The 27,920-nt window shown below is 34.6% G+C and overlaps 1 protein-coding gene across 21 annotated transcripts in view; it reads right to left on the reverse strand.

Annotated features, from left to right (window-relative positions):
• The window catches only part of MYCBP2 (MYC binding protein 2), a 276,766-nt gene that overhangs the window by 171,202 nt on the left and 77,644 nt on the right, over nt 1–27,920 (reverse strand). For 19 of the 21 annotated variants that reach the window (XM_024230800.3, XM_024230799.3, XM_054529145.2 and 16 more), the window contains exons 16-20: nt 23,356–23,501; nt 22,615–22,716; nt 12,200–12,307; nt 4,400–4,519; nt 3,415–3,496 (exon numbers count right to left, since the gene is read on the reverse strand). In XM_024230800.3, the coding sequence (XP_024086568.1) occupies nt 3,415–3,496; nt 4,400–4,519; nt 12,200–12,307; nt 22,615–22,716; nt 23,356–23,501 (558 nt within the window). Of the gene's footprint in view, nt 1–3,414; nt 3,497–4,399; nt 4,520–6,004; nt 6,115–12,199; nt 12,308–22,614; nt 22,717–23,355; nt 23,502–27,920 lie in introns of those variants that run through there. The other 2 variants (XM_054529141.2, XM_054529146.2) reach the window with 2 other exon arrangements.

Below are 27,920 nucleotides of genomic sequence, written 5' to 3' on the forward strand. Positions count from 1 at the left end.
GACTATGTAGCATCTACCAGTTACTACACCACTGTGTAGATCCTACCAATGTTTAATCTTCATAAGAAACCCTGATATTTTGTTTCAACATTAAATGCTATCATATTTCATGAAGATGATAAATTCAAGCTATTTAAAATACTGAGCATATTGCTACAATATTATCACCTGAGGAAGTCTGGCCTGAAACTGCCCTATATCTCTTCAGACTTGGGAATCAAAGAATAGTGTTCACTGGTATAATCAGGACCACGAAGTAATGTTTTTAGGTAATCTCTTCATTTTAAAAGCTGACATGAACACCTTCCCTCTCAGCGGCCAACACACCTCAGTGCGGTGTGGAAGGATGTTGTGCTCAAGCTGCTCATTCTTCTGAGTGTCAAGTGCACAGTAAGATAACATAACCTGACTATAACATGGCCATGTTTTTCACTACTTCCCTTTCCACTCTGGCAAGACCATGAAATACTGCTATTTGTCAATTATTTTCTGTGAAGTGCCCTCTTTGCTGCATAAATGACTGAGACTCCATCTTATCTAACTGCAATGCACCTTTCCCAGTTTCTATGGCTCACAAAATAACCACCAGCTAAATAACAACAACAATAGCCACGATGATACAAATAAACCCTCTTCTTATGTATCCCAACTCTCAAATGAGAAACAGAACAAAAAGTTGCCACGTTCTTCCCCACACAGGTTATAGTCATCCCTCAGCATCCATGGGGAATTGGTTCTAGGATCCCCTGCAGCTACCAAACTCTAGGGATGCTCAAATCCCTTATATAAATTGGCATAGTATTTGTACATAAACTATGCACATCCTCCTGTATACTTTAAAACATCTCTAGATTACTTATAATACCTAATACAATGTAAACACCATGTTAATAGTTGTTATACTCTGTTGTTTAGGAAATAATAACAAGACAAAAACATCTGTACATGTTCAGTAGAGATGCAATTATCGTAGGCCTAACTATGTTTTCTGTCAAGATTGACTGAATCCACAGATGCAGAATCCACAGGTACAGAGGGCCAACTGTAATTACTACCCAGATTCAGCCTCTGCATTTCAGTAATGTCACTCAATTGCAAAGCAAAATATCAGTTGGCATCTAACACCTGTGACAGTAATTGCTCAACACTTGATATTATGTCATATCCAGCAGACACATCTGATAAAGTAATTCTGCCAAACATATCTTTTGCTCTTTGCAAGTATGATATTCGTCATTACATATTTATGATTGTGATAGTTTTACAAACCTCTTGATAGTAGTATCAATTTTATGTTTCACTTGTGTTTTTAATAAGAAGTTCAACTCGATATCTCAATCGTCTCATCATTAGCAACAAAATTCATAAACATAACTCAGGACATTCCCTTTCATTGCCATTTTTTATGCAGTGCCCACGGATCTGACCCTGCCTCAGCTCGAGGGGTAGAGAGTGGTTCTCATCCTGGATACATACAGAATCTGGGGACCTTTTAGAAAAAACTCTGATGCTGGCATCCTATCAAGGACCACTCCCCACCTCTGTCCCACCCACAAGCCTTCCAACACACACATCTCTCAGAAATGCTGGATGTAGAATCCACGTATGGTATTTTTTCAAATTCCCTAAGTAATTCTAATATACAGCCAGGGTTAAGAATCACTAATCTTTACCATGTAAATGGCAGAATTCCATCCCTGCCACAATAGTAGAGTGAGTTCAAGACACAGTGACAACCTTGAATTTTATTTAATGACTACGTGAAGATAAGTTCTCTTTCTTTCACTGTATGTAAAGGAGAAACCATAAAAGTCCCCTTGATTCTGGCATATACACTGTGACTACAAGGAAGAATAAGGCAGAGTAGAGGGTCAAAAAGGTAAGTTTTTGCAGCAAAGTGAATTGCTGAGTGAAGTCTGGCTTGAAGCTACTCTGTATCTTTCCAGACTTCATAAATACTCCTGTTTCCATGGTGAGACAACCACAGACACAGACCACTCAGATCTCCTTCAAGACAATCTGCTATAGAGAGCAGAGTTAACTATTATAACAGCCTCAGGTGCTGTCCCTTTGGATGCATGAGGACATTCGTCCCCTGGGGTGCTACCAGCTGTGACTGAACATGGTGAAGGTACGAATGTTGGTCTATTCCTGCCCAATGCAGGACCCTTCCAAAGGTATCCTCAGCTTTGGGACACATCACTGGCCTGGCTAAAACTCTCTTAATGCTATGCTGGAACCTAGACTCCTACCCAATTCTTCCTTCTCTTTCTCCTTTCATAGGGTCAAAACTACATTGTATCCGAAGGCCTTCCCTGTCTGTGCTTGCTCTTTTCCCCTTTATCTCTTTCACAGGAGTTTTCCCCTAATAAATTCTTTGCACATCTAATCCTGTCTTGGCATCTGCTTTCTGGAAGACCTGAACTAATAAAGATGGATTTTCTATTACTTTTGACCAAAGTATTCTGACTGCATTACGTAGAATACAAACTCGGCTGCTGTAATTAAAGACAAGTAAGAGGGACTTCAAGATAGAAGTTTATTTCTCACGCAAGAAGTATGCAATTTAAGAAGCTGATGAGGCAGTTCATGGTGTCAGAGACCCAGTCTATTCCCATCTTATGGTTCTGCCATTCTCAGTACACAGTCTCCAACTTATCTCTGTGACAACTTCTTTAGTTTCTGCTACCACGTATTCATTCCAGCCAGCAAGCTGGGAAGGGAGAAGGAAAAACGGAAAGGTACACCCTTTCCCTTTAACAGCAAGATTCCAAAGTGGCACCTATCACTTAAGTTCACATGGCCACATCCTGCTGCAATGGAAGCTGAGAAAGGCAATCTTTAGCTGCACGATCATGTCACAAACTAAAACTCCACTACCAAATGAAGTAGGGATATTAGGAAATTACTACCAGTCTCTCTACTACTATTCGCAATAAGTCAAAATAGTTAATCAGAGAGACCAATAGGTTCTGTCCAAAAATTATTCAAAAGCTTCAATGACTGCATGTTATTAGACCAAAATTTCAAAACAGACAACAGGAATATGTTTGAATCCATTGCTGACATTTTTAAAAAATACAATTCACTATCTTTTCTATTGCCATGCACAGCCTTTAAAAAGATAATTGCTAAGAATATAGTGATATTTTGTGATAATCATAATCACTCTCCTATTTAAAATATATATCAACTTTTCTCCTGAAACTACAAAATCCTTTATCCCCACAAAAGCACTCAACCATAAGATCAGAAACCACCAATAATTCATGGGCCACACTTTGCAAAGCAGTGGTATAATATTATTTTAATTCTAGAAATATATACTTAAAAAGAGAAAAGAAAGAAAAAAGAAGGAAAAGAAAACAGAAGAAAAAATAACTCTGGATCTTCAAATGAAAAGTTAGCAAGTACCTGGAGTTGACATCTCCATGTCCTAGCTGCCCATGCTGCCCATAACCAAATGTATAGACATCTCCATTTTCCATTAAAACCACTGAAACCAAAACACACAGCTTTATTTTTTCATTATATGCATTTTACATTTCTATCACAACTATACTAAAAGCAGTGTAATTTTCACTATTAAACATTTATAGCACCATTAAAAATAGGTAACTGAAGGACAAATTTATATTTAATGAGAAATTAATTTTAGTTCTGAAAAATATTTTTGTAGGTCATATAAATGTATAATTTTTTCATAATACATACTTAAAAATTCTTATAAATGCCATTTAATAACATTAATTCTTATTAACACACTGGTTCAGGTCAACTGTAAAATCTTCTTAATAATGAGTAACTACATATAAAATATTGTTCTCTCCCATCTAGGATAGGAGGTCTGCACAATTACATACAACATCAATGAAACAGCAGATCTTTAATGTCTGTTAATACCTTATCAAATAATCTTCAAGGAAGGAATTTAACATTTTTCATTTTTATAAAGGTTGAACAGTACAGCATAAGATAACCCAAATGCCAATAATTTACTAAGAATTTAATTATTTTCTACATTTTAAGAAAGTAAATTTGTTGACATACATTTATCACTGAACATTAACAAAATATGGGAACATGTTACAAAAACCACATTATTCTAGAATTGAAAGAGATTTAAAGGATTATTTCATCTTCCAGGATGTCTTGAATTATAAAAGAAGTTCATAGGAAGACAGACTAGAAGTTAGATCTCTAGACAAGTACCTGTTCCATCATGCCATAGTTGTTTAAAGAGGTTCTGTAATAAATACAAAGGTCTTACAGATTTGAGAGATTGCCATACTACAGCTTTTAACACACAGTTAACAGGCTATGTTCATGAAATCTCAAGAAATAAGTTATGGAGCACAACTGTAAAAACGCAGTTATACCCTAAAGTTCCAGCCGCTACCTGAATGGTGAAATCCACAGCTGACTTGGACTGCCCGGAGCTCACAGTCAAATCGCACAGAGCCTGGAGGGTATGTTGTGATTTTGCTTGCATCCTTTTCGCCTCTTTCTCCACTTCCATCTGCAAGTGTTATAATTTGTGAATTATGAATAATTAAGCCATTATTCATCTTCAAAATAAAAATTTAAATCAGTTTATTATGGAAGAACAAGAGAAAAATGTTAAAAGGAACAAGCAAGAAGAATCTGTAGCTGTTAGAAGTGATAGATCAAGAATCTACCTGCAAAGAAGCAATTTTGAAAAGATAGACTATATACTTCCATTTGCAAATATCACTAAATTAATAAAAACAGATAAAATCTGGTTATGGATACAACCTTATATAATAAACAGGTCATTAAGTTATAGAAATAACAAAATTTAAAATGTAACAGTTTATATGGGAAAATTTAGTTTGCATAAAAAATTACTGCATGCAAAGTCATTTAACAATTATTTTAAACTTAGTGATATTGTTAGTACTAGCCATTTTTTAAAAATTGCTAATGGATTCACAAGTGACTTAGATTTCCTAAACAGATCTTAGAAATGCTACACTGCCCACAAGTATTGTGAAACTCAACTGAACTTTTCAAAATGTATAAAGACCAAAGAGCTTTATTCAATATATTGCAGTTCAAAGGCCTATTCTTATTCATGTTTCCTGTGCCACCATCACCTTCAGCCATATTGCTTTGTGGTTTTCTCCCTGTCCCCAATCACTACCCTCAACCAAACCTTTTTTCTGCTTTCACTCCTTCTTTCCTCCTCCCGTCTTATAATTTCCTTCATTGAGCTTGCTTTAAGCCTTTTCTTTACCCCTGGTTTTTGCAATCCAACTTCGAATTTTCCAACAATTTAACCATAACATCAAAAACCACATTCCAGAATATAAAAATTTTTGTTTGGAATGTGTAAATAACAACTTACTTTTTCTAATCACAATGTACTTCTCCTATACATCACTAACATATGACCTTTATATCATCAAGATTCAAATTCCTTGTACACAGAATAAACGTAAATCTGGAAGGAATTTCACAAGTTCAACTAGTCTAAACCACTCTCGAGTGGTATAGCAACTCTAAACAAGTGTGTATTATATGAAGATACATGTGTGAATCTACAGACACACACTTTCTATCCTGTATTTTCATTGTGCATTTTAGAATGTTAAACAGAATAATATTAAATCATTTTGTGTTCTTTTTTTACCTAAACTTTAGTAACATCCAGGTGAGACAAAATCCACCTACATTATTACTTTCCTTTCCATAACTAAATGACTATGATTTCAAGAAGCCTGAAACTCTTTACGACACTAGGACAGTAAAACCTCACTAATTCGGAATAACATAGAACAGGTAGGCCTGTGTGGCTTACTGGAAACGTCTTAATCATACAGAACACTGAAGTAAAAATTCAGTTTTGTTACCTTCAAGCAGTACAGATTACAGATTAAACTAAATGCTACAATAAATAGAGTGTGGTTACCTACATTATATTTCAAAATAGGCCAATATTACATTTAAAATGTACCATAAACATAAAAGTCCTTTAACATACAAGAATTAACTGCTGGACCCAGAGGCTGAAGGCACGTTGAAGGAATCCTTCATTTCTTGAGCCCTTGGTTTGAAAAGCTAGTGATTTTAGACAGGTTTCCCCTTATAAGTATGACCCTGAAAATTCAGAGGAAGAAATTATTTTGAATTTTTTACTCAAAAAAGATCACAAATACTGCATCTCAAATATCATAAATTCAGAATTAGTGAGAGGTTTTACTATAATAGGATGAAGAATATAATTCCTCTTCTGTTAAATTATCTAATGTGGGTTTGCCAAATTAAATCAAAGAATGGATGGACTAAAAAAAACCAAAACAAACGAACAAAAAAACACAACATTTAGTTTCACTCCATCCAAAATAAAATATACTCAGTTCAAAGCCTCCTCATGTTGGAAAGATAGTGGAATGGTAAAAAAGGCCTACACACACACACACACACACACACACACCACACACACACACACACACACACACACACACACACATATCTTCCAAACACACACACACACACACACACACCCCCCCCACACACACACACACACCCCCACACACAAATACATATCTTCCAAAGTCTATTTAATAAGATGCCAGATGTAAAGAAATTTTACGGCTTTATCTCAATTGGTAAAAATGTCTATTAAAACCAAATGAGATTTAACATAGAAAATACATTGTGTTCGTATGATTCTGCCAGACTTAATTAAACATTTCAAGTATCATTCCACTTTATATAAATGTATTGATGCCTAGTTACAAGGTTTTATCTTTGAATTTAGCATTTTGTCTCCTCCCTTGAGTAGGAGATTAAATATAGGCATAAATCCCACAATAGAGACATAGCATCAAGGAAGGAGATTATTTTTAAAGGCTGGTAATTTACTGAATACAACCACAATGACTAAAAAAGTAGCAGCTATTATTTAGAGGTCAAAATAATACTAGAAACGTTTTGTTCATTGAAACAAACTGTAACTGTACAAAACAACTTCTCAATTATTATAGACAGTGAAAATTTTACAAGTAAAAAAATTGAGATGAGGGTCTTAATCATTATCAGCAGCAGTGGCAGAATTAAAATATATAGAATATATATATAAATCTGTATACGGTATTTGATGTCAAAAAATTGAGTATAATTCCTATAACTCAGACATTAACCAAAGTTTATCAAAGAAAAAAGGCACTTAGTAAGTGGTCAAAAATTCAGTGCAAATTCAAGAAACAGCAAGTGAATTCAGCAAGATTAATTCTGCTCAAGCTGGGCATGGTGTTTCACACTTGTAATCTCAGGGCTTTGGGAGGCTGAGAAAGGCAAATTACTTGAGCCTAGGAGTTCAAGACCAGCCTGGGCAAAATGGTAAAACTCTGTCTCTACTAAAAATACAAAAAACTAGCTGGGTGTGGTGGTGAATACCTGTAGTCCCAGCTACTTGGGCGGCTGAGGTGGGAGAATCACCTGAGCCCGGGAGGTCAAGGCTGCAGTGAGCCGTGATCATGCCATTGCACTCCAGCCTAGGTGATAGAGTGAGACCCTGTCTCAAAAAAAAAAAAAAAAAAAAAAAAAAATCTGTTCAAGCTCATTATTCAGTAAAGTGTTAATAAGCAGCAATAAGACCAAAGCTTAGATCTATATAAAAAATTAAACATTGTCAATAAAAAATTGACAGATGTGAATAATCTTATAATTGGCCATTTAAGTATGAGCACATCTGTATTTTCCCTAAGATGAATATGGTGTGTGTGTGTGTGTGTGTGTCTGTGTGTGCGTGTGTGTGTGTGTGTCTACCATGTAACACTGAAACTACAGTAGCTACAAAGCCTTGGCAACTATGTAACTAAAATATTATATGTATGTACACATTATATATAATTATATACACATATTTGGATACACAGAGAAAAAGAGGGTTCAGTATCTAAGGGACCCTAACTTCTAATTTTAATTTTTACTAAAATCTATACTTTTGGAGGGTAATCCTACAGTCATGCATATAACAGAAACTACCACAGAACACAGTGAGTACTTTGAGCAAAATCATTAAAACAAATCACCAAGGACAAAAGTAGTTGCAATTTACTAAGCACTTGCTGTGTGCTAACTGAACACTGTAAACAATTAAATACCACAGTGGATGAGTGCTTGGGAGTACTGGAACTTAAGAACTTGGACTGGAATCTGGGCTCTACCGCTTGCTAGATGTATGACAATTGGACATTGGACCTTCTGGTCCTAGCTTTCCTATCTATAATATAGCAACAATGATATATAACTCATCAGGTTGCTATGAGAATTAAACAAAATATGAAAAGTGCTCAATCAACATTTACTATTGTTGCTTTCTTTAATGAATAAAGCAATCTGATAATATAGGTATTCTTTGTCCATCTTACAGATGAAAAACCTAAAGCTTGAAGGGTTAAGGGGTTAAGTAACCAGCCCAAAATCATAAATGGTAGAACAAATTTAGAGTTTGATCATAAATAAGGCTCATGCATTTTACCACCACCAAATGGTTGAAACCTTAAATCCTTTGTAAAAATAAACTATGCATTTAATAAATCTCAAATATTGTACCTTTAAGATAATTCTGAAAGAGAAAACAAATAATTCAATTCAAAATATTAAAGCTAGTATTCATGGAGGATTTATATATGCAAAGACTACATATGTGGGTGTGCAAAGATTACACACATATATTTTAATCTTCATAGCAACACAATCAGTTAAGAATTACTATTCTTTTTAAAATAAGAAAACTGAAGCCAAAGAGATTAAGACATTTTGCACAGCCATGTAGTTCTAGTAAATGACAAATTCAGAAATAAAATTGAAGCCTAATTCCAAAGGCTATAATATTTTCATCACACTGTACCATTTCCAAACAGAAAGTAAGTGTAAAATAGACTCAGATGTTTATCAGTGTGCCTTCAATTTTCAAATCAGTCATTTTAAAATAGATCTTAGAACTATCTCTAAAACAATTCAGATGTTCCTATGTACACTATTAACACATTTTTCTGTGTAAGGTACTGAATAGCTGAAACAAATGTTAATTCTGCTTCAAATACAGTTTATGGGCACATTTTAGAATAATTTACTGTATTTTATAAGAAATTTTACTTATTGATTCAGTCTATATACTCTATTTTGCCTTTAGTCAATATCTGCCTGCACAGGATGAATTCTGACCTTCTCTGAATTTTCTCCAATCACCCAGAAGTTCTCCAACTTTCCATCTTAGAACTTAGTCCTGTTAACAATGAATCCACAGTTCTTACTCTCCATACACCCTCACAAAAAAGTCACAGTCTAAAAAATTTTAACTATTACCATCCTATAATTTGTACCAACATAATTAAATGTAGGATAGAACATAGCAATCAATACCATAAACTTCTCAGTAGATAAACTAGAAGATAAACTGGGTAAGGTGAAGAGAAAAATATATGCAGAAAAAATATTTATTAAAAGACTATGAAAATATGTACAGGTTGAGCATCCCTTATTTGAAATGCTTGGGACCAGAAGTGTTTTGGATTTTGGATTTTGTTCAAATTTTGGAATATTTGCATATACATAATGAGATATCTTGGGGATGGGACCCAAGTCTAAACATGAAATTCATTGATATTTCATATACACATTACTCACATAGCCGAAAAATAATTTTATGCAATATTTTAAATAATTTGGTACATGAAAATTTGTATCCCTGCACTATCAGAAAGCAAAGGTACCTCAGCCACCCAGCCACCCATGTAGACAAACTGTGATTGGTGTCACCATCATGCTGTGCATGGAAAAGCTTTATCACAGCTGAAGACGGCTGAGAGGATTGCTTTCACTTAAGGACAGAGTAAGTTGTGTGCTGGGACTGCAACCTGTTACAGGAGGTCAGGTGTGGAATTTCCCACTTGGGGGCTTCATGTTGGTGCTCAAAAAGTTACAGATCTTGGAGCATTTCGAATTTTCAAATTAGGGATGTTCAACATGTCGTAAAAGTAAAAGCAGTGAATGGAGAGACAATTAAATGACAAGACAGTGAGTGTAAATGGTTAGTGGCTGGAGGGAAATTAGTGAGCAGTAAATTAATACTCTTCACAAAAAAATAGGGTACCAACTGATAAATTATTACTTGCATTGTAAATGTATTTGGGGAGTAAAAAGATAAAACTATCTCACTCTATAAAACCCTAAAATCCAATAAAACTGGTCCTACACTGTGATATTACAAAGTAGGTCCTTACAGAGTGGTTACAAGTATACAAAGAAACTTGTTATAAAGTAACCCCATGACAAACAAACTTGAAGACTAGCTATCATTGAATAATTTGTTTTTTTTCACTGCAACCTCTGCCTCCCAGGCTCAAGTGATTATTGTTCTCGTGCCTCAGCTTCCTGAGTAGCTGGGATTACAGGCATGTGCCACCACACTGGGCTTATGATTGTTATTATTATTATTTGTATTTTTAGTAGAGATGGGGTTTCGCCATGTTAGCCAGGCTGGCCTCGAACTCCTGACCTCAAGTGATCCACCCCCTCAGCCTTCCAAAGTGCTGCAATTACAGGCGTGTGCCACTGTGTCCAGCCTCACTGAATAATTTCTATAGCCAATCATTATGTGACATTGGGAAAAGTCTGCTTTAAATATGTAACCTTGGTCTTCATTTAATGTTTCATTCAAAAATCTGGAAAGGGTAAATAAAGATACTTGTCCATGAGATACTAACATGGAGCTGAAAAGGTTTTAAACTGTTTCATGAAATGTGAATATTTAACCTCAGTTAAACTATTGGGAAAACTTCACTTTCATATATTTGGGGGAAGAAAGAAACTGAAAAAATCTGTTCTAATTGTGACATAGTAGAAATCATAAGAGATCACACATTCTGGCAATAACAATTTCATTGCATACCCCAAATATTATTCCTTATATATGTATCTTCTCTTTTTGGAATCAGCTGTCTTAGGTTGAAAATTCCTTAAATATTTATGGCATTGTTAGAGCACTCAGTAAATAAACTAATCACAAATTTTACTGTGGTTAATTGCATTAGATTTAAAACACTATTTTTATTTCTGCAGAGTATATCTTAAGTTGTGCTCTATTTACACCTTTACTAAAGATGAGTTTTGTCTATTTTGTTTATGTTTTTGTTTTGAGTGGCAAACTGACAGACTGAAAGAGGCAAATAAAAATAAAGTTGATTATACTGTACTGCCTATGAAATTTTTTTAAATTAGACTATGACAATTTTGCAGCAAAAAAAAGAAAAGGATCCAAACATTAATTAGGTTAATTTGTCTACATGGAAAGCATGTTTTTAAAACTTCCTACTCTATTTTGCAGGACCTATCTTAGGCATTTAAGTTGTGCTAGCTAAGGAAGAGCACTGGTTCAAAGGCCAGGATACAAGGCAAAAATTTTATATAAATTTATAAATTCCTTGTATTAAATGCTTTTCTGATCTTAGCTGACCCATAATTTGTGGTTTACAAGAAAATAAGCATGCTTTAAGAATATATTTAATTAACCCAGAACTCTGAGGTCTCAAAGGACAACACCAAGCTAGATTCCTACTTCCTCACAGACTAGGATAGCCCTCCGACCATCACCAGAGACTAGAGAAAGTCTTCATGATTCGTGCTTTGCTTGCACTTATATCTACTTAACCCACAACCATCAAATATTTGTATATTCATTTGTTGTATATATAAACTTAATTAATAAACAGTGGAAAAGTATAATGGCAGTCTTATTATCATCATTTAATATACCGAATTTAGTAATATTGTTCATCCTAAAGCATATAAACAGCATTCAAAAAAGAATTGTAAAAGGCCAGATCACAGTCATTAAAGAGCAAATAATAAAGGATGTAAGATAGAAAGCAATAATTATTTTTTCCACCTTCCCTTAACTTTTTGAAATTTGAAAAGAAACGGACAAGGAAAAGATATACTGTAAAATATATCCTTTATGAAAGCTAACGACAACAAAAAAAGAAACAAGAAGCATGACAGTCACTGACAAACGGTATCACTTTCAGCATGTTCTTTCTCCTCAGGCTACATCATGACAGAAGCAAAGTAGAAGAATCAGGTTTGTGCATTTTCCCAGAGACAAAATTCAAATGAGTGGAAGAAAGTGGGAAAGTATCCCACCTAGGTGATAAGGAAGACCAAATACCTTTGTGCTTGTCCCGTTTATGCTTTAGCTGTGCTGGATGGGATCTGAGTCTGGCTAGAGCCTGTTCTCGATGGTTCATAAAAATAGGACCAGCAAATACAAGGGGGCCTGAGGAGAAACATTTTGTATGTGCATAGAAAAACTCACAAAATGAAAACACTATAATGAACAAAAAATAATTCAAACTAAAAAGCATAAAAATTTATTCTTAACGGTTTTGGACATTATACTTTTCTTCCAATTTCCCCACTCCACCCCATCATCCCCACCCATAACCTACTCACCATTTCACATAAAAGTTAATATCTTCAATATAATTTATAAAGTACAAATCCAGTCTTGTATACTTATAAAATTATTGCGTAGTTACTAATAGTCTCAAATAGATAACCAAGAAGTTCAATTTAAATCAATCAAATTATCTTACAAATACTTTTTTAATATCATATATATTCAAAGTCAGTAAACCATGTATTCTTTGACGACAAATATCTTTTCCATTGAAACAAAAAAACTAATTTTTAAATTAACCATTAAGTTATAACAAGGTCTTCCAGGTTTAATATTTGTATTAATCTTGCTACAAAACCAAAATAAAAATGTTACCAAGTTTACCACACATCATAAATAGAGGTTAAGAAAACCAGATGATCAAAAACAAAACAAAAATGTCTATATTCTGCATATAGATATATGTATACACAGAGAGAGAGAGAGAGAGAGAGAGGGAGAGAGAGAGAGAGAAAGGAGCCTGGGCTTTATATTGATGGTAAAGGGGGCACCTAACCCAAATAACATTTTGGAAACATCTTTCATTAAATCATTTCTTCTAAAGTGCCACTATGTACATATATATATATACATATACAAATACATACCCACACAGATTATAGTTCTTTCCATTTATATGGTATTTAAGGAAAAAATATACAGCCAAATTTATTTTAATAAAATAAAATAAATCATTATCCCATTAACATTTATTTACCTTGAAAAGAAAAATAAATTTAAGTTATAACTTAAAATTTTAGGTTTTTTCTTATACAGCAGAACTATAGTTTCCTTGAGTTTTAACAACATCAAAAATGTCTTCAAATTTGAAAACACTCTAAATTTGACAGGTTACCATTAACTGAAACAGGAATTATGACACTATATAAGCACCGAACATTTTTATTTAAAACAAGTTTTTTCATGATTCTCTATTGATCTTCAGTTTAATTTTTCTAATGATGGGACAAACTGAGCTATTGCCCTCTAATAAAATTTCATAAATGTCAAATTAAATACCAAAGTACCCTTCATTAAACGTACAAGTGGGTAAAGGAACCATATTTCAATTATGTTTCTATATATAAACAAAAATGCAAATACCTCAAATTGTATGAAAAACCATGAATAACATATTCTATGACTATCACAGATAGAAACATGCTAATTTAATGTTAAGAGAAGAATAAGTTATTTCTCAGTAATGCAGTACCAATTATTTTCTCAGGCTAAGGTTATGTAAACTGAGTTCCATTTCTAAAATGTAATAAAATTGATATTTCAAATATGAACAAATATGAACAAAATGCCTTATTTTCTTAACATGCATTATTTCTCAATTGTTACAAAGCAGATATATAAATTACTATAAAAAGTATTTTCCAACTATATAAAAAAGTTATAGATATTAAGGTAATAATATTGTTATATTACCATTTTCTGATTTCTATGGTCTGCCTACAATATTGTTTCTTCCCATGAAAATACATTACACCCACACCCATTCAATGTCTTGCTAAATTCAATCTTTTTAGAATATTTTGATTTATAAATCAAGAAGGCCCGGGGGCAATCATGTCTAAAAATTAAAGCAATTGGGCTCTAAAATACTATTGTATCCCATGGGCTAAAATAATGTTTCTTTAAATACAGTTGAGTCACTAATTTATTCACCAAATTTTCTGATTATCTTTTATTTAGCAGACACTAGGTGAAATGAATATAATGACAAAGATACAGGTCTCACTGGAATTCAGTCCACTAAGAAAAAAACAGAAATAAAAACACAAACTATGAAATATTACAATAAATACTATAAAAGAAATCTATACACATTATGTCCTGAAGGATGAAAAGATATTAAATAAACTCAGGACAATCAGCAAGGTTTCAAAGGATGACAAAAAGTTTAACAAGAGAAAAGGAAAGGAAGAGAGGTCATTCCAGTTAAAAGGAATAGGATATAAATTAGGATTTTATAAAAGCATAAAGATGTTAAACAATATTGTATAGTCATTAAAAATACATGCAGCTGACTTTAACAGAGTATATGTGATGGAGCTAAAGTCTTGGGAAATTTCCTTGGAGAGGTATGCAAAAAAACAGATAATTAAAACCTTTTTATACCATAAAACTTCATTCTGGAGATGATAAGTCCCTAACCTGCTTTCAATTAGTTAACAAAGACATACTACAAATCATGGTACTAACAGGTACCATGTGAAGTTCTGGGAACCTTGATAAATAAGATACAATCTCTGCTTCAAGAAGCTCACATTCTAATGAGGGGAGGGAGGGTTTACACACAACTAACCAAGAAATTACGACAGTATGCTACAACAAAAGGAGGCACACAAACTGGAGGAGGAGCTAACAAAACTTTAAGGTGGGAAGGTAGACAGTGTAGAGATAAAAGAAACCACCACATAAGATGAGGTCAAATAAAGGAAGTAGCAAGTAGCATAAAGGTTAAGAGTTAGGGGAAAAAAAGAGGGGCAAGGGAAAATAAATGAGAATATAGAGAGATGAGGCTGTAGAGATAAAAGTATATCCTTCATCCTAAGGACTATGAATAGCCCTTTTGGTTTTAAACCAAGAAGTGTTACTGATCTGATCTGTATTGCAGAATGAATATTCTGGAAAGAAGGTGGCTAATGGCTTAGAAGATAAGACTGGAGGTAAGGCCAGTTAAAAGGCTTTTTGCTGTCAGATAGGCAAAGAAAAGAAGCGGCCTCAGCTAAGGAAACAGTAAGATTCTGAAAAGTAGATATTAAAAAGCTATTAAAGAATTAAGAAGGCTGAATAAATAGAACTTGGTGATTTATTTCTTTAATTGGGAGAGGAGTGAATAAAATAGGGGTATGAGATAACCAGGTTTAGATAGAAGCTACACTCATGTGTAGACAATGGGTAATTCAGAGTTCATCTGTAGGCAGGTAGGCAGAAAAAGCATGGAATAAGTAGCAGTGTTAAATAGTACAAGCCTTTCAGAAAGCCCTTGGTGATATATTTCAAGATCATAAAAATTATTATTCTTTGACCTAGTAACTGCACCCTAGGAATCTATCCTAAAGAAAACTCTAAAATATTTTTAAAGGATTTCACCTCAAAGGTGTTTACTACAACTTTATTCATTATAGCAAACATTTTAAAAATACCCAAATGAAAGTAATTAATTAAAAACTATAATACATCTACTCAATGGAATAATATGCAGCCATTAAAATGAGATTTATGAAATAATTTTACACAGAATATGATTTTGTGTTATTTAAATTAACAATGAGATAACATTGTTCACCACTGTTTTCCAAGAATTAAAAAGAATAACTAAACCCAGGTGTGGTGGCACATGCCTGTACAGTCCTAGCTACTCGGGAGGCTGAGGCAGGAGGATCACTTGGGCCCAGTTGTTTGAGGCCAGCCTGGGCAACATAGCAAGACCCTGCCTCTACAAAAAATAAATAAATAAATAAAAGAATCATGAATACAGGTGATGCTAGAGGAAAACACTACTCTTATACATTAGTCTAGGGAGTATAAATAAATTCCTATAACATTTTTAAAACAATGTGAATTATGCGTTAAAATTTAAGACAGATATATACTCTCTGCCCCACACATTCTATTTTGGGAAAGCTCTACTATACAAACACTAATATGTAGCTCTAAGTTTAAGAATATTTATTACAGTAAAACCCACAAAAACCTACAATAACCTGAATGCCCATCAATAAATAATGGTCACATAAACTATGGTATAGCCATATTATGATATTAGGTAGTTACTGTATAGAATGTGGTAGATCCACATTTACTGACCTAGAGTGTGTTCTTCTTGTATTGTAAAATGAGAAAAAGATGTTGCAAATGTATATACATAATACTACTTTTGTAAATAAACATGTCTACACTTTCACATATGTGTAAGTCTCTGTACATGATTATATTTTAATAGAGTAAGATATTAGATATTAACATTTACTTTGTGGGGGGATGGAAATGGGAAGGTGGGGGTACAATACTAGCAAAACATAAAAATACATGTATTATAACACTAAGCAAAAATATAAAACAAAATTCAGTCAATGATGTAACTAGAAATAAGTAAAACTTGATTAGAAGATGACAATGAAATAAAAATAATAATTGAATTAAGGAATAGGTTTATGCAAAACCTTGACCTAAGTTCCTATATTACTTTAATATGGCATTTGCAATAAAGCACAAAAAAATTTTCATGATATAATATTAAAGAGAATACAAACAGGACACCAATATCTATCACAGTATGAAATTATATGAAATAAGTAAAAAAGTGTGAGAAGTTACACCAAAATTCTACTAATGGTTCTCTTTGTATAAAGGGTTATGCTGATCTATTTTTTCTTACTTATACTCTCTAAATTCTTCATATAATACTTTAATTTAAAAAGAGACTTTTATGTGTCACTGGAATATCAGCTAACATTGGATTTGATGCATCAAATCAAGAAAACCATAATGGTTTTAAGGGCTTAAAAAGTAATAGCAACATGCCGGGCGCGGTGGCTCACGCCTGTAATCCCAGCACTTTGGGAGGCCGAGGAAGGCGGATCACAAGGTCAGGAGATTGAGGCTATCCTGGCTAACCCAGTGAAACCCCGTCTCTAGTAAAAATACAAAAAATTAGCCGGGTGTGGTGGTGGACGCCTGCAGTCCCAGCTACTCGGGAGGCTGAGGCAGGAGAATGGCGTGAACCCGGGAGGTGGAGCTTGCAGTGAGCCGAGATAGCGCCACTGCACTCCAGCCTGGGCGAGAGAGCCAGACTCCGTCTCAAAAAAAAAAACTCAATCACTTTGAAATAAGAGGCTTTAATAAATTTGTTTCTAATTTGTAACTAATTTTTTCCTATGAAAACTGAATGTTTTATTCTAGAAAAGCTATTGTGGATTTTTCCCAATAATAAAGTTTTGTGATTAGCATCCCAATGTTGTAAGAAAAGCAATTAAGTCATCAAGGCCAGAGCTGAAAGAGAATCAAGCTCAAAGAAAAGTATAGACTACTAAATAGCCTCCCACCACCACCACAATCATCAGCAAGCATTTATTTAGGGATTAGTACATGCTAGGCACTTTCACCCATATCCCTTAATCCTCATAAACATCCTTAGGTAGGTAGGTAAAGTTATCCCCATTTTGAAGGTAAGAAAACTGATGTTCAGGGTGATTAAATTTCCAAGGTCATATACAGATGGCAAAACTTGAGAAGCCGGGATTTGATCCCAAGTCTAATAACTTCAGAACAGATGCTCTCAACCACCATACTCTATAGTGAGGCTAACCATATAATTTACTACCCAAATGAGACTCTACTGAGAATAAAAAAGGGCACTACTAAGAAATATGCCTGGACACCTATAAAATGGGACTCTCCCACGTTAAGCCAGGACATGGGTTTAGCCCATCCACAGCTCACAATTATGAAACTTGGATACTTAGAAGAAAGAAGAAAAAGCTAACATTATTGTAGTTTAATTTTCCTTACGAAACAGAGTGCTGAAGAGGAATATAAAGATAAAATCATTGATATGATTATCCACTAGTTCTTCTGATGACTGACTTCAAGAGCCCTACTTAAGAATTTCACTGAATAAGCACTTCACTTACACAGTTAAATTAATACATCAATCAACCCAATATAATCTAAAAAAGACAAATTATCACAAACCATTGAACTAAAATCTATAAATGAATACTATTAATACCTAAAAAGATAAATTTACAAAATTAACTAGAATACTAACACAAAGATTTAAAATTAAAAAGTTCAAAATTTATGAAAAAGCAGTAATATCATTGCTTTCTTGGGTTTCAATAACACATTCCATTATAGGAGACCTGGTGTCATAAAACAGTAACTAAATTATGTTAATAGGCCTGAAGCTGTCTGAGCAAGGCTTTAGTAGAACTAGGGCCCAGGCCAAGCACAGTGGCTCACACCTGTACTCCCAGCACTTTGAGAGGCTGATCACCTGAGGTCAGAAGTTTGAGACCAGCCTGGCCAACATAGTGAAACCCCATCTCTACTAAAAATGCAAAATTAGCCAGGTGTGGTGGTGCATGCCTATAATCCCAGCTACTCAGGAGGCTGAGGCAGGAGAATCGCTTGAAACCGAGAGGCGGAGGTTACAGTGAGCCGAGATCGCACCACTGCACTCCAGCCTGGGCAACAGAGTGAGACTGTGACTCAAAAAAAAAGAACTAGAGCCCAGAGTTCTGATCAACTATGAAAAACTTAGTTCAGACTTGGTAAATAAGATGAGACAGAAAAGTCAAGTAAAATAATCTAATATAATCTAATTCTTAAATTCTAAAATGTTAACACAGGTAAAAGCCAATTACTAGTAAGTATAATTACTAACATACTACTAAATTTTTAGTTTCTAAAAAGTATCAACAGGCCAAAGAAATAAAAGACCTGTATGTATGGCAGCCAGAACACTAACATTTTATTTGATGTTCCTATTCCTCATGGGAGCAAAGCCAATACAATCTTTTCTAGCACAGTGCCAGAGAAAAACCTTAGAACACTGTGCAAGTGACTCAGATCTATTTCCAAGGCCCTTGACCCATAAATTCTGATTCGTTAGGCCCAGGTGATTCTGATGCAGAAGGTCATTGGATCAAACGGCAAAGTGCAAACAACTGACCTAGCGCACTAAGTCTCACACTTTGGGACCATCAGAATCACTTGGAACACTATTAAAGCACAGTTTACTGGCTGTACTCCCTCAGTTTTTGGTTCAGTAGAGATCTGAAGTGGGGCCTGAGAACTGGTACTTCTAACAAGTGCCCAAGTGATGCTGGTCCCTTTGAGACCACCTTGAGAACCATGGCCAGAAAGTAATGAAAAGCACAGCACCTGAAAGAGAGTCCTCCATCCAATTAAAATAAAAATATTTTTTAAAAAGCAAAGGTAGGCAAAGTATAGATGCCTTAAACCTAATCAGTATTTTTTTTAAATGGCTTCAGTTGTAAAACATAACTTTTACTCTATTTATACACTAATATGCTTATTGAAGAATATTTAGGAAACAAATTGTAAAGAAGAAAATAAAAAATCATCTATAAACTCACCTGTCAGGAAAAAGCATTGTTAATATTTTGGCATTTATCTTTCTTGTTTTATCTCTATGGGAGTGTAAGTATATCATATTCATCTAATTTTGTTTTCTTATAAAAATTTGTTTTTAAATAAAAATTGCTTAATGGAGTGCTAAGAATAATATAAAGATAAAATCATAAAAGTGTCATATCAGAATAGTTTTTTAATTACTTAATACAGTATAAGGATTTCCAAAGTCACTGAATGACTCTGAAGTTTGATTTTTTAAAAAATGAATATGTAGTTAGAATTCTTGTCCAAATGCAAAAATATTCACTTAAAATAAAATAGGTTGGGCGCAGTGCCTCACACCTGTAATCCCAACACTTTAGGAGGCTGAGGTAGGTGGATCATTTGAGGTCAGGAGTTCGAAACCAGCCTGGTCAACATGGTGAAACCTTGCCTCTACTAAAAATACAAAAATTAGCCAGGTGTGGTGGCGGGCACCTGTAGTCCCAGCTACTCAAGAGGCTGATGTAGGAGAATCGCTTGAACCTGGGAGGGAGAGGTTGCAGTGAGCCAAGATTGTGCCGTTGCACTCCAGCCTGGGCAACAGAGTGAGACTCCATCTCAAAATAAATAAATAAATAAATAAACAAACAAAACATACAAGCAGGCACCACTTTGCATAGTGCTGTGTTAACTGAAACACAGGCATATGGGAACTCTGTCCTCCTTTCGCATGATTCTAGGTAACCGTGGTGACTGTGAAAGGGGAGGACATGGTTCCAATGTGCACACATTTCTGTTCATTTCAGTGCCATGGAAAGCAAGGACTGCCATAATTGAAGTTCATACTGAAGATTCCACTCATCAAGAAAAGATATTCACTATATATTGTTTTAACAAACATGAAGGAGGGTGATCTAAGAAAGAGTTCTACCAAAAAATTTATGTAACCAATAATCTGAACAAAGTGTTTCTACTGATGTTCTATATATTTAGGACTGCAGATGAAACCTATTTGTCACAAAATATACACTAAGTGCCTAGAACCTCAATCTATCTTTGGAAAGTCAGATACAACAACGTAATTTCTTTAAATATTTAGCTAGTGGAGGATTTTTTTTTTAACTTTAAAGGGTTAGTGTTTACAATTATGTTTCACAGGTTTATGTCAAATTTAAAAATAAATGGCAAAAGAATATTCTGCAATCACCAAGTTATGTCAAGTTATCAATGCACAATTCAATGTTCCTTTATTTCCTATATGCACAAATATTCTATACCTAGAGAAGAATAGCTTTTTTAGAGGGAAGAGAAAAAGAGTAACAAGATACACAGCATTAGGCAAGTAATTAAATGTGAATAATTAAATGTAAGGATGTGCTATACTGTAGTTTAAATGTAAGAAATAGCTGCATTTTGTAGGTTCATTCATGTCACTCAACCTAATATTTCTAAAGAAAGAAAAAATAGGTAGCAAAGATATAATGGTAACTAATCTGAAAAAATTATATCAACATAAAAAATTATTAATTACCACATGTCAGAAACTTAATTCTATTCTGTTTTGTAAGAAATATTTAACATGCAATTTTCCCATATACTTATATAATGTAAATACTGAGAGTATCTATATTAATCTCATTAAAATATCCTTTAAAGGACATTATGCAAGCAAAGCCAAACAATAGTAAACATTCACCTTATCAATCAACATCACTTATCAGATGCTATGAAGAACACTCTTCATGTGCCAAGTATGTTTTACAATTTAAGTTTAGTAAAACTAGAATTCACCATGTGTATTATACATTTTACTACTTATTCCATATATTAACAAAAAGAATAGCTAGAAAAATATATAATGATGGTTAAATCGGTAAAAGGTTTATTTCATGCATCAAACATCATGCCATTTCTAATAAGCATTTAAAATATGCAATATCAGTAAACATTTCTGATCAAAATTTTGCCTATTGGAGGAATAAAATCATAGACTTCCATAACAATTTGTCTTAATCCTACAAAAAAAATTTACTGAGCAAGGAAATCTTTAGTAATACATATATTTATCTCTGTGTATTCAAATACCAATTATAACCACAGTTAAATTTTTTTTGTTTGTTTTCTTTTGAGATGGAGTCTCACTCTGTCACCAGGCTGGAGTGCAGTGGCGCAATCATGGCTCACTGCAAGCTCCACCTCCCAGGTTCAAGTGATTCTCCTGCCTCAGCCTCCCAAGTAGCTAGGGCTACAGGCGCACAACACCATGCCCAGCTAATTTTTTTGTACTTTTAGTAGTGATGGGGTTTCACCATGTTGGCCAGGATGGTCTTGATCTCTTGATCTTGTGATCTGCCTGCCTCAGCCTCCCAAAGTGCTGGGATTACAGGCGTCAGCCACCATGCCTGGCCAGTTAAATGTATTTTTAAGCTAAGAAATTATCATAAACAATGAGGAAAAGATAAACAATAGACCTATCTTTGCAAATGAAACCTGGAGTCCTGTCATCTTACTCTTCCTGTAATTAACTAGAATGAGCTTTTTCCAAAAAAGGACACATGAAAGCATAGTTATGCACTGAACTGGAGGGCAGCATAGCAGGACTATGTCCAAATGATAATAAGCATAAATGAGTAAGAAAATAGAAATGAAAAAGACTAAACTGAATTTTGTTCCACAGTCCAATAGCTGAGTCCAAAGTCTGGGCGAAGGACAAGTTGTGAGAATATCTATTTTTAAAAAGTTGCCATTTCTAATACTTATTGATACTAGGCAGATGGCACAGTTCTTAATATGGTTGACTTATGCCATAAACACCCTGCTGAATTAAAAGTATGTTATTAGCACAATTATAAATACCTAAACATATGTTATTAGAAGAATCATGAATACTCTGAATATTTTCACATTATATGAGTTATCAGAATATTACTAATTTTAATTTTGATGATTTCTTACCAAATTAGTTTATTGTGTGAACTTTTCAGTGGTTTCAGGATAGGGTAGGAAAGTGGATTTTCATGTACTTTTTCTCTGTAGCTACATCTTACCTCTTCCTTCCTCTAATCTGTGCCTTCTGATTACACGTTGCCGTTTTTCTTCTTGTCGTAACTGAAGGTGTTCTTCAATGTTAACCCCGGGCACTGGGACAGCTAGATGATTGGCCAAAAACAACAACAACAACATATATGTTATATAATAGCTATGACAGAACTACATAAAATTCAAGAAAGTAAAAGCTAGCAAAAACATGGTCTAAAACACACAATATTTTTACTTTAATAATTCTTAGCTAAAAAGGGAAAAAGAATCTCATTCTGGCTAGGCATGGTGGCCCACACCTGTAATCCCAGCACTTTGGGAGGCCGAGGTGGGGAGATCACCAGAGGTCAGGAGTTCAAGACCAGCCTGGCCAACATGGTGAAACCCTGTCTCTACTAAAAATACAAAAATTAGCCAGGTGTGGTGGTGGACACCTGTAATTCCAGCTACTCGGGAGGCCAAGACAGGACAATCACTTGAAACTAGAAGGCGGAGGTTGCAGTGAGCTGAGATTGAGCTACTGTACTTCAGCCTTGGCAACAGAGCAAGATTTCATCTCAAAAAAAAAAAAAAAAAAAGAATCTCATCCCTTAAACAATGTCATATTGTCAGTTACCGTAAAAGCAGTATTGCATACATTAATTATTATCCTAATTTATTAACATATATCTAAAAGAAATTGTTTAAACTGTCAGACTTACTGAGTTGAGGACAACTCAGTGTAGCATAGTATAATCAATCAAAATTACCTAAAAGAAGATCTAAAGGTATCATTTCTTTCACTGCATCAAGAATTCCTCTTTGTCTTGCCTCTTGACCATCTAACTCTCTTGCACAGGCCTTGCAACATCCACACACAGCACAACCAGATTCTCCGGAACCACAACCACAGATCCTAGGGGAAAATACAAAAAAAAAAAAAAAAAAAAAAGACAACTGAGATCTTCCTAATTTTTCCTTAAAACTCTTTTCTATAACTTATTTTCCACATTTTTGAAATTGTTAAATGAGTAAGCAATGAAATCACCTCTTTAGATCACAATTGTTCATTTTAAGGAAAGGATATAAATAGCAGAATAATTAAAAACAAGACTGATTAAGCTCCCAATAGGCATAATTGATATATTTCTACAGAAAATACACACAGATTCGACTATCATCAAAGCCACTACTTTAAAAATAATCTTTTAAAAGTTTTTTTGCAGTTAGTGAAGGACCAGGAGCTTTAGGATTAAGTGACCCAGATGGGTTGGTTGGCTAAAAACAAACAATGTTGTTGTCCAGCAGATAAGTGAAGGCAGGTGTTGGTAGCCTTCAGCAACAGAGCCTAAGCTTGCCAGCTTCATGTAATATGTCTCCTTCCCATTCACTATTTAATAAATGGTGTTGGGAAAACTGGCTAGCCATATGCAGAAAACTGAAACCGGACCCCTTCCTTACACCTTATACAAAAATTAACTCAAGATAGATTAAAGATTTAAACATGAGACCTAAGACTATAAAAACCCTGGAAGAAAACCTAGGTAATACCATTTAGGACACAGGCATGGACAAAGACTTCATGACTAAAACACCAAAAGCAATGGCAACAAAAGCCAAAATTGACAAATGGGATCTAATTAAACTAAAGAGCTTCTGCACAGCAAAAGAAAGTATCATCAGAGTGAACAGGCAACCTACAGAATGGGAGAAAATTTTTGCAATTTACTCATCTGACAAAGGGCTAATATCCAGCATCTATAAAGAACTTAAACACATTTACAAGAAAACAAACAATCCCATCAAAAAGTGGGCAAACGATATGAACAGACACTTCTCACAAGAAGACATTTATTTATGCGGCAGAACTTAAATTTACAAGAAAACAAACCACCCCATCAAAAAGTGGGCGAAGGATAAGAACAGACACTTCTCAATAGAAGACATTTATGCGGCCAACAAACGAAAAAAAGCTCACCATCACTGGTCATTAGAGAAATGCAAATCAAAACCACAATGAGAAAACATCTCACGCCAATTAGAATGGTGATCATTAAAAAGTTAGGACACAACAGATCCTGGAGAGGATGTGGAGAAATAGGAACGCTTTTACACTGTTGGTGGGAGTGTAAATTAGTTCAACCATTGTGGAGGACAGTGTGGTGATTCCTCAAGGATCTAGAATCAGAAATACCATTTGACCCAGCAGTCCCATTACTAGGTATATACCCAGAGGATTATAAATCATTCTACTACAAAGACACATGCACATGTACGTTTATTTCAGCACTATTCACAATAGCAAAGACTTGGAACCAACCCAAATGCTCATCAATGATAGGTTGGATAAAGAAAATGTGGCACATATTCACTATGGAATACTATGCAGCCATAAAAAAAGGATGAGTTCATGTTCTTTGCAGGGACATGAATGAAGCTGGAAACCATCATTCTTGGCAAACTAACCCAGGAACAGAAAACCAAACACTGCATGTTCTCACTCATAAGTGAGAGTTGAACAATGAGAACACATGGACATGGGAAAGGGAACATCACACACCGGGGCCTGTTGGGGGGTGGGGGCTAGGGGAGGGATAGCATTAGGAGAAATACCTAATGCAGACGACAGGTTGATGGGTGCAGCAAACCACCATGGCACGTGTATACCTATGTAACAAACCTGCACGTTCTGCACATGTATCCCAGAACGTAAAGTAACACATACACACACACACACACAAAGGAAATGAAAACATCCACACATTGGAAAGGAAAAAATAATACATATATACACACACACACACACATATATATACACACACACAAACACATATATGTCTCCTTCCCCCTCTCTTCTTTACATGCCATCACCTCCCATTCTCTCCTTTCACAGAGTCCAATTACCTGTTCTTTTTCTCCTTCAGCCCTTTCATATCAATTGTGAACCATATAGGATATATGTTGACAAAGACACTCCCAGAAACTGACTTGGGGTCAGGGAAAGTAACTTCTTAGTCATGTATTTTGTAGAAGGCATAGCTTTAATGTAGTTCATCAGATCAGTCCTTGAAACTTTTGACAGCCTTGTTGAACCCCAGGTTATACAGATTTCGGAAGGTACAAAAGGAAGAACATACCTGGCAGCAGTTTAAAAGACATAGCTAGACACCCTGTGAAATGTGTCAGTTTTAAAAGCAAGCATTATAAACAATTTGGAAGATCACTTACTACACAGTAAAAACTATGACACAGTAATATGCCCAACTGACACTATTTTTAACATAGTGTTTATGACACCAATTCTCAAAATTTTCCAAAAAATTGAAGAGGAGAGAACACGAATTCATTCTTTGAGGCCAGGATTACCCCAATACCAATGTCAGACAAAAGATGAAGAAAAAGAAGAAGAAAGAAGAGAAGAAAGGAGGAAGAAGGAAAAGAAGGAGAAGGAGGAGGAGGAGGAGGAGGAGGAGGAGCAGGAGGAGGAGGAGAAGGAGAAGGAGGAAGAGGAGAAGGAGGAGAAGAAAGAAGAAGGAGAAACAGAAGAAAGGGAGGAGGGAGAGGGGGAGGGGGAGGAGGAGGCAAAAAAAAAAAAAACCCTACAGACCAATATCCCTTATGAATAATGATGTAAAAATCCTCAACAAAATACTAACACAACAAATTCAGCAGGATATTAAAAGAATTATACACCATAACGAAGTGGGATTTACTCCTGGAATGCAACAAACGAAAATCAATCCATGTAATGTAACACATTAACGGAATGAAAGAAAAGAAACACATGATCATCTCAATTGATGTAGAAAAAGCATTTGACAAAATTCAATGCCCTTTCATAATGAAAACACTAGACAAACTAGGAATAAAAGGAAATGATCTCAACATAAAAACCACATATGAAAAACACACAGTGAACATCATAATGGTGAGAGACTGAAAGCTTTTCCTCTGTAATATCAGGAAGAAGACAAGGATACTCACTTTGACCACTCCTAAACAGCACTAGAAGTTCTAGCCAGAGCAATTGGACAGGAAAAGAAATAAAGGTCATCCAAAGTAGAAAGGGAGAAGTAAAATTATCTATGTTCACAGATAATACAATCTCATAAGTAGAAAACCCTAAAGATTCCACTCAAAAAAACCAATAGAGAAAATGAATTCAGCAAAGTAGGAAGAGACAAAGTCAACACACAAAAATCAGTTGTATGTCTACACACTAATAATGAACAATATGAAAAGGAAATTACAGAAACAATTCCATAGCATCAAAAAGAATACACTTAGTAATTAACCAATGAGGTGAAATGAGAACTACAAAACATTGCTGAAAGAAATTAAAGATGACATAAGTAGAAACATATCTATGTTCATGGATTAGAAGACTTAATGTTTTTAAGATGTTCATACTACCCAAAGCAATCTACAGATTCATTGTAATCCCTATCAAAATCCCAATGACGGTTTTTACAGAATAGAAAAACCTATCCTAAAATTCACAGAAAATCTCTAAGGACCTCAAATAGCCAAACAATCTTGAAAAAGAAGAACAAAGTACTCAGTTTTGACCTCAAAACTTACTACAAATCTACAGTAATCAAAACAATGTGGTGTGGCATAAAGACAGTCATACAGACCAATGGGATAGAATAGACAGCTGAGAAATCTTCCTTCACATATATGGTCAGATGATTTTTGACAAAGGAGCCAAGATGATTCAATAGAGAAGGGATAATCTTTTCAATAAACATCGCTGGGAAAAGAGGATCTGGACACTTCTCCAACAGTATATACAAAAGTTAACTCAAAATGAATCAAAGACCTAAATGTAAGACCTAAAACTATTTAAAAAAAAAAAAAAAAAAACTCTTAGAAGAAAAGGAACATCACACACCGGGGCCTGTTGTGGGGTTGGGGAAGAGGGGAGGGATAGCATTAGGAGATATACCTAATGTTAAATGACAAGTTAATGGGTGCAGCACACCAACATGGCACATGTATACATATGTAACTAACCTGCACGTTGTGCACATGTACCCTAAAACTTAAAAGTATAATTAAAAAAAAAAAAGAAGAAGAAAAGATACAGTAACCCTTCACAACACTAGATTGGGAAATAATTTCTTGGATATGACACCAAACGCACAGGCAACAACAACAAAAAAAAACAAACAACTGGACTTCATGAAAATTTAAAAAATTTTCTGCTTGAAAAGACAATGTCAACAGAGTAAAAACACAACCCACAGACAGAACTTTTTATTTTCAAATCATATATCTGATAAGGAATTAATATTCAAACTATATAGAGAATTCCTAAAATTCATCAACAACA

The sequence above is a fragment of the Pongo abelii genome, chromosome 14 (assembly GCF_028885655.2).
Source record: "Pongo abelii isolate AG06213 chromosome 14, NHGRI_mPonAbe1-v2.0_pri, whole genome shotgun sequence".
In the NCBI taxonomy this organism is placed as follows: Eukaryota; Metazoa; Chordata; class Mammalia; order Primates; family Hominidae; genus Pongo; species Pongo abelii.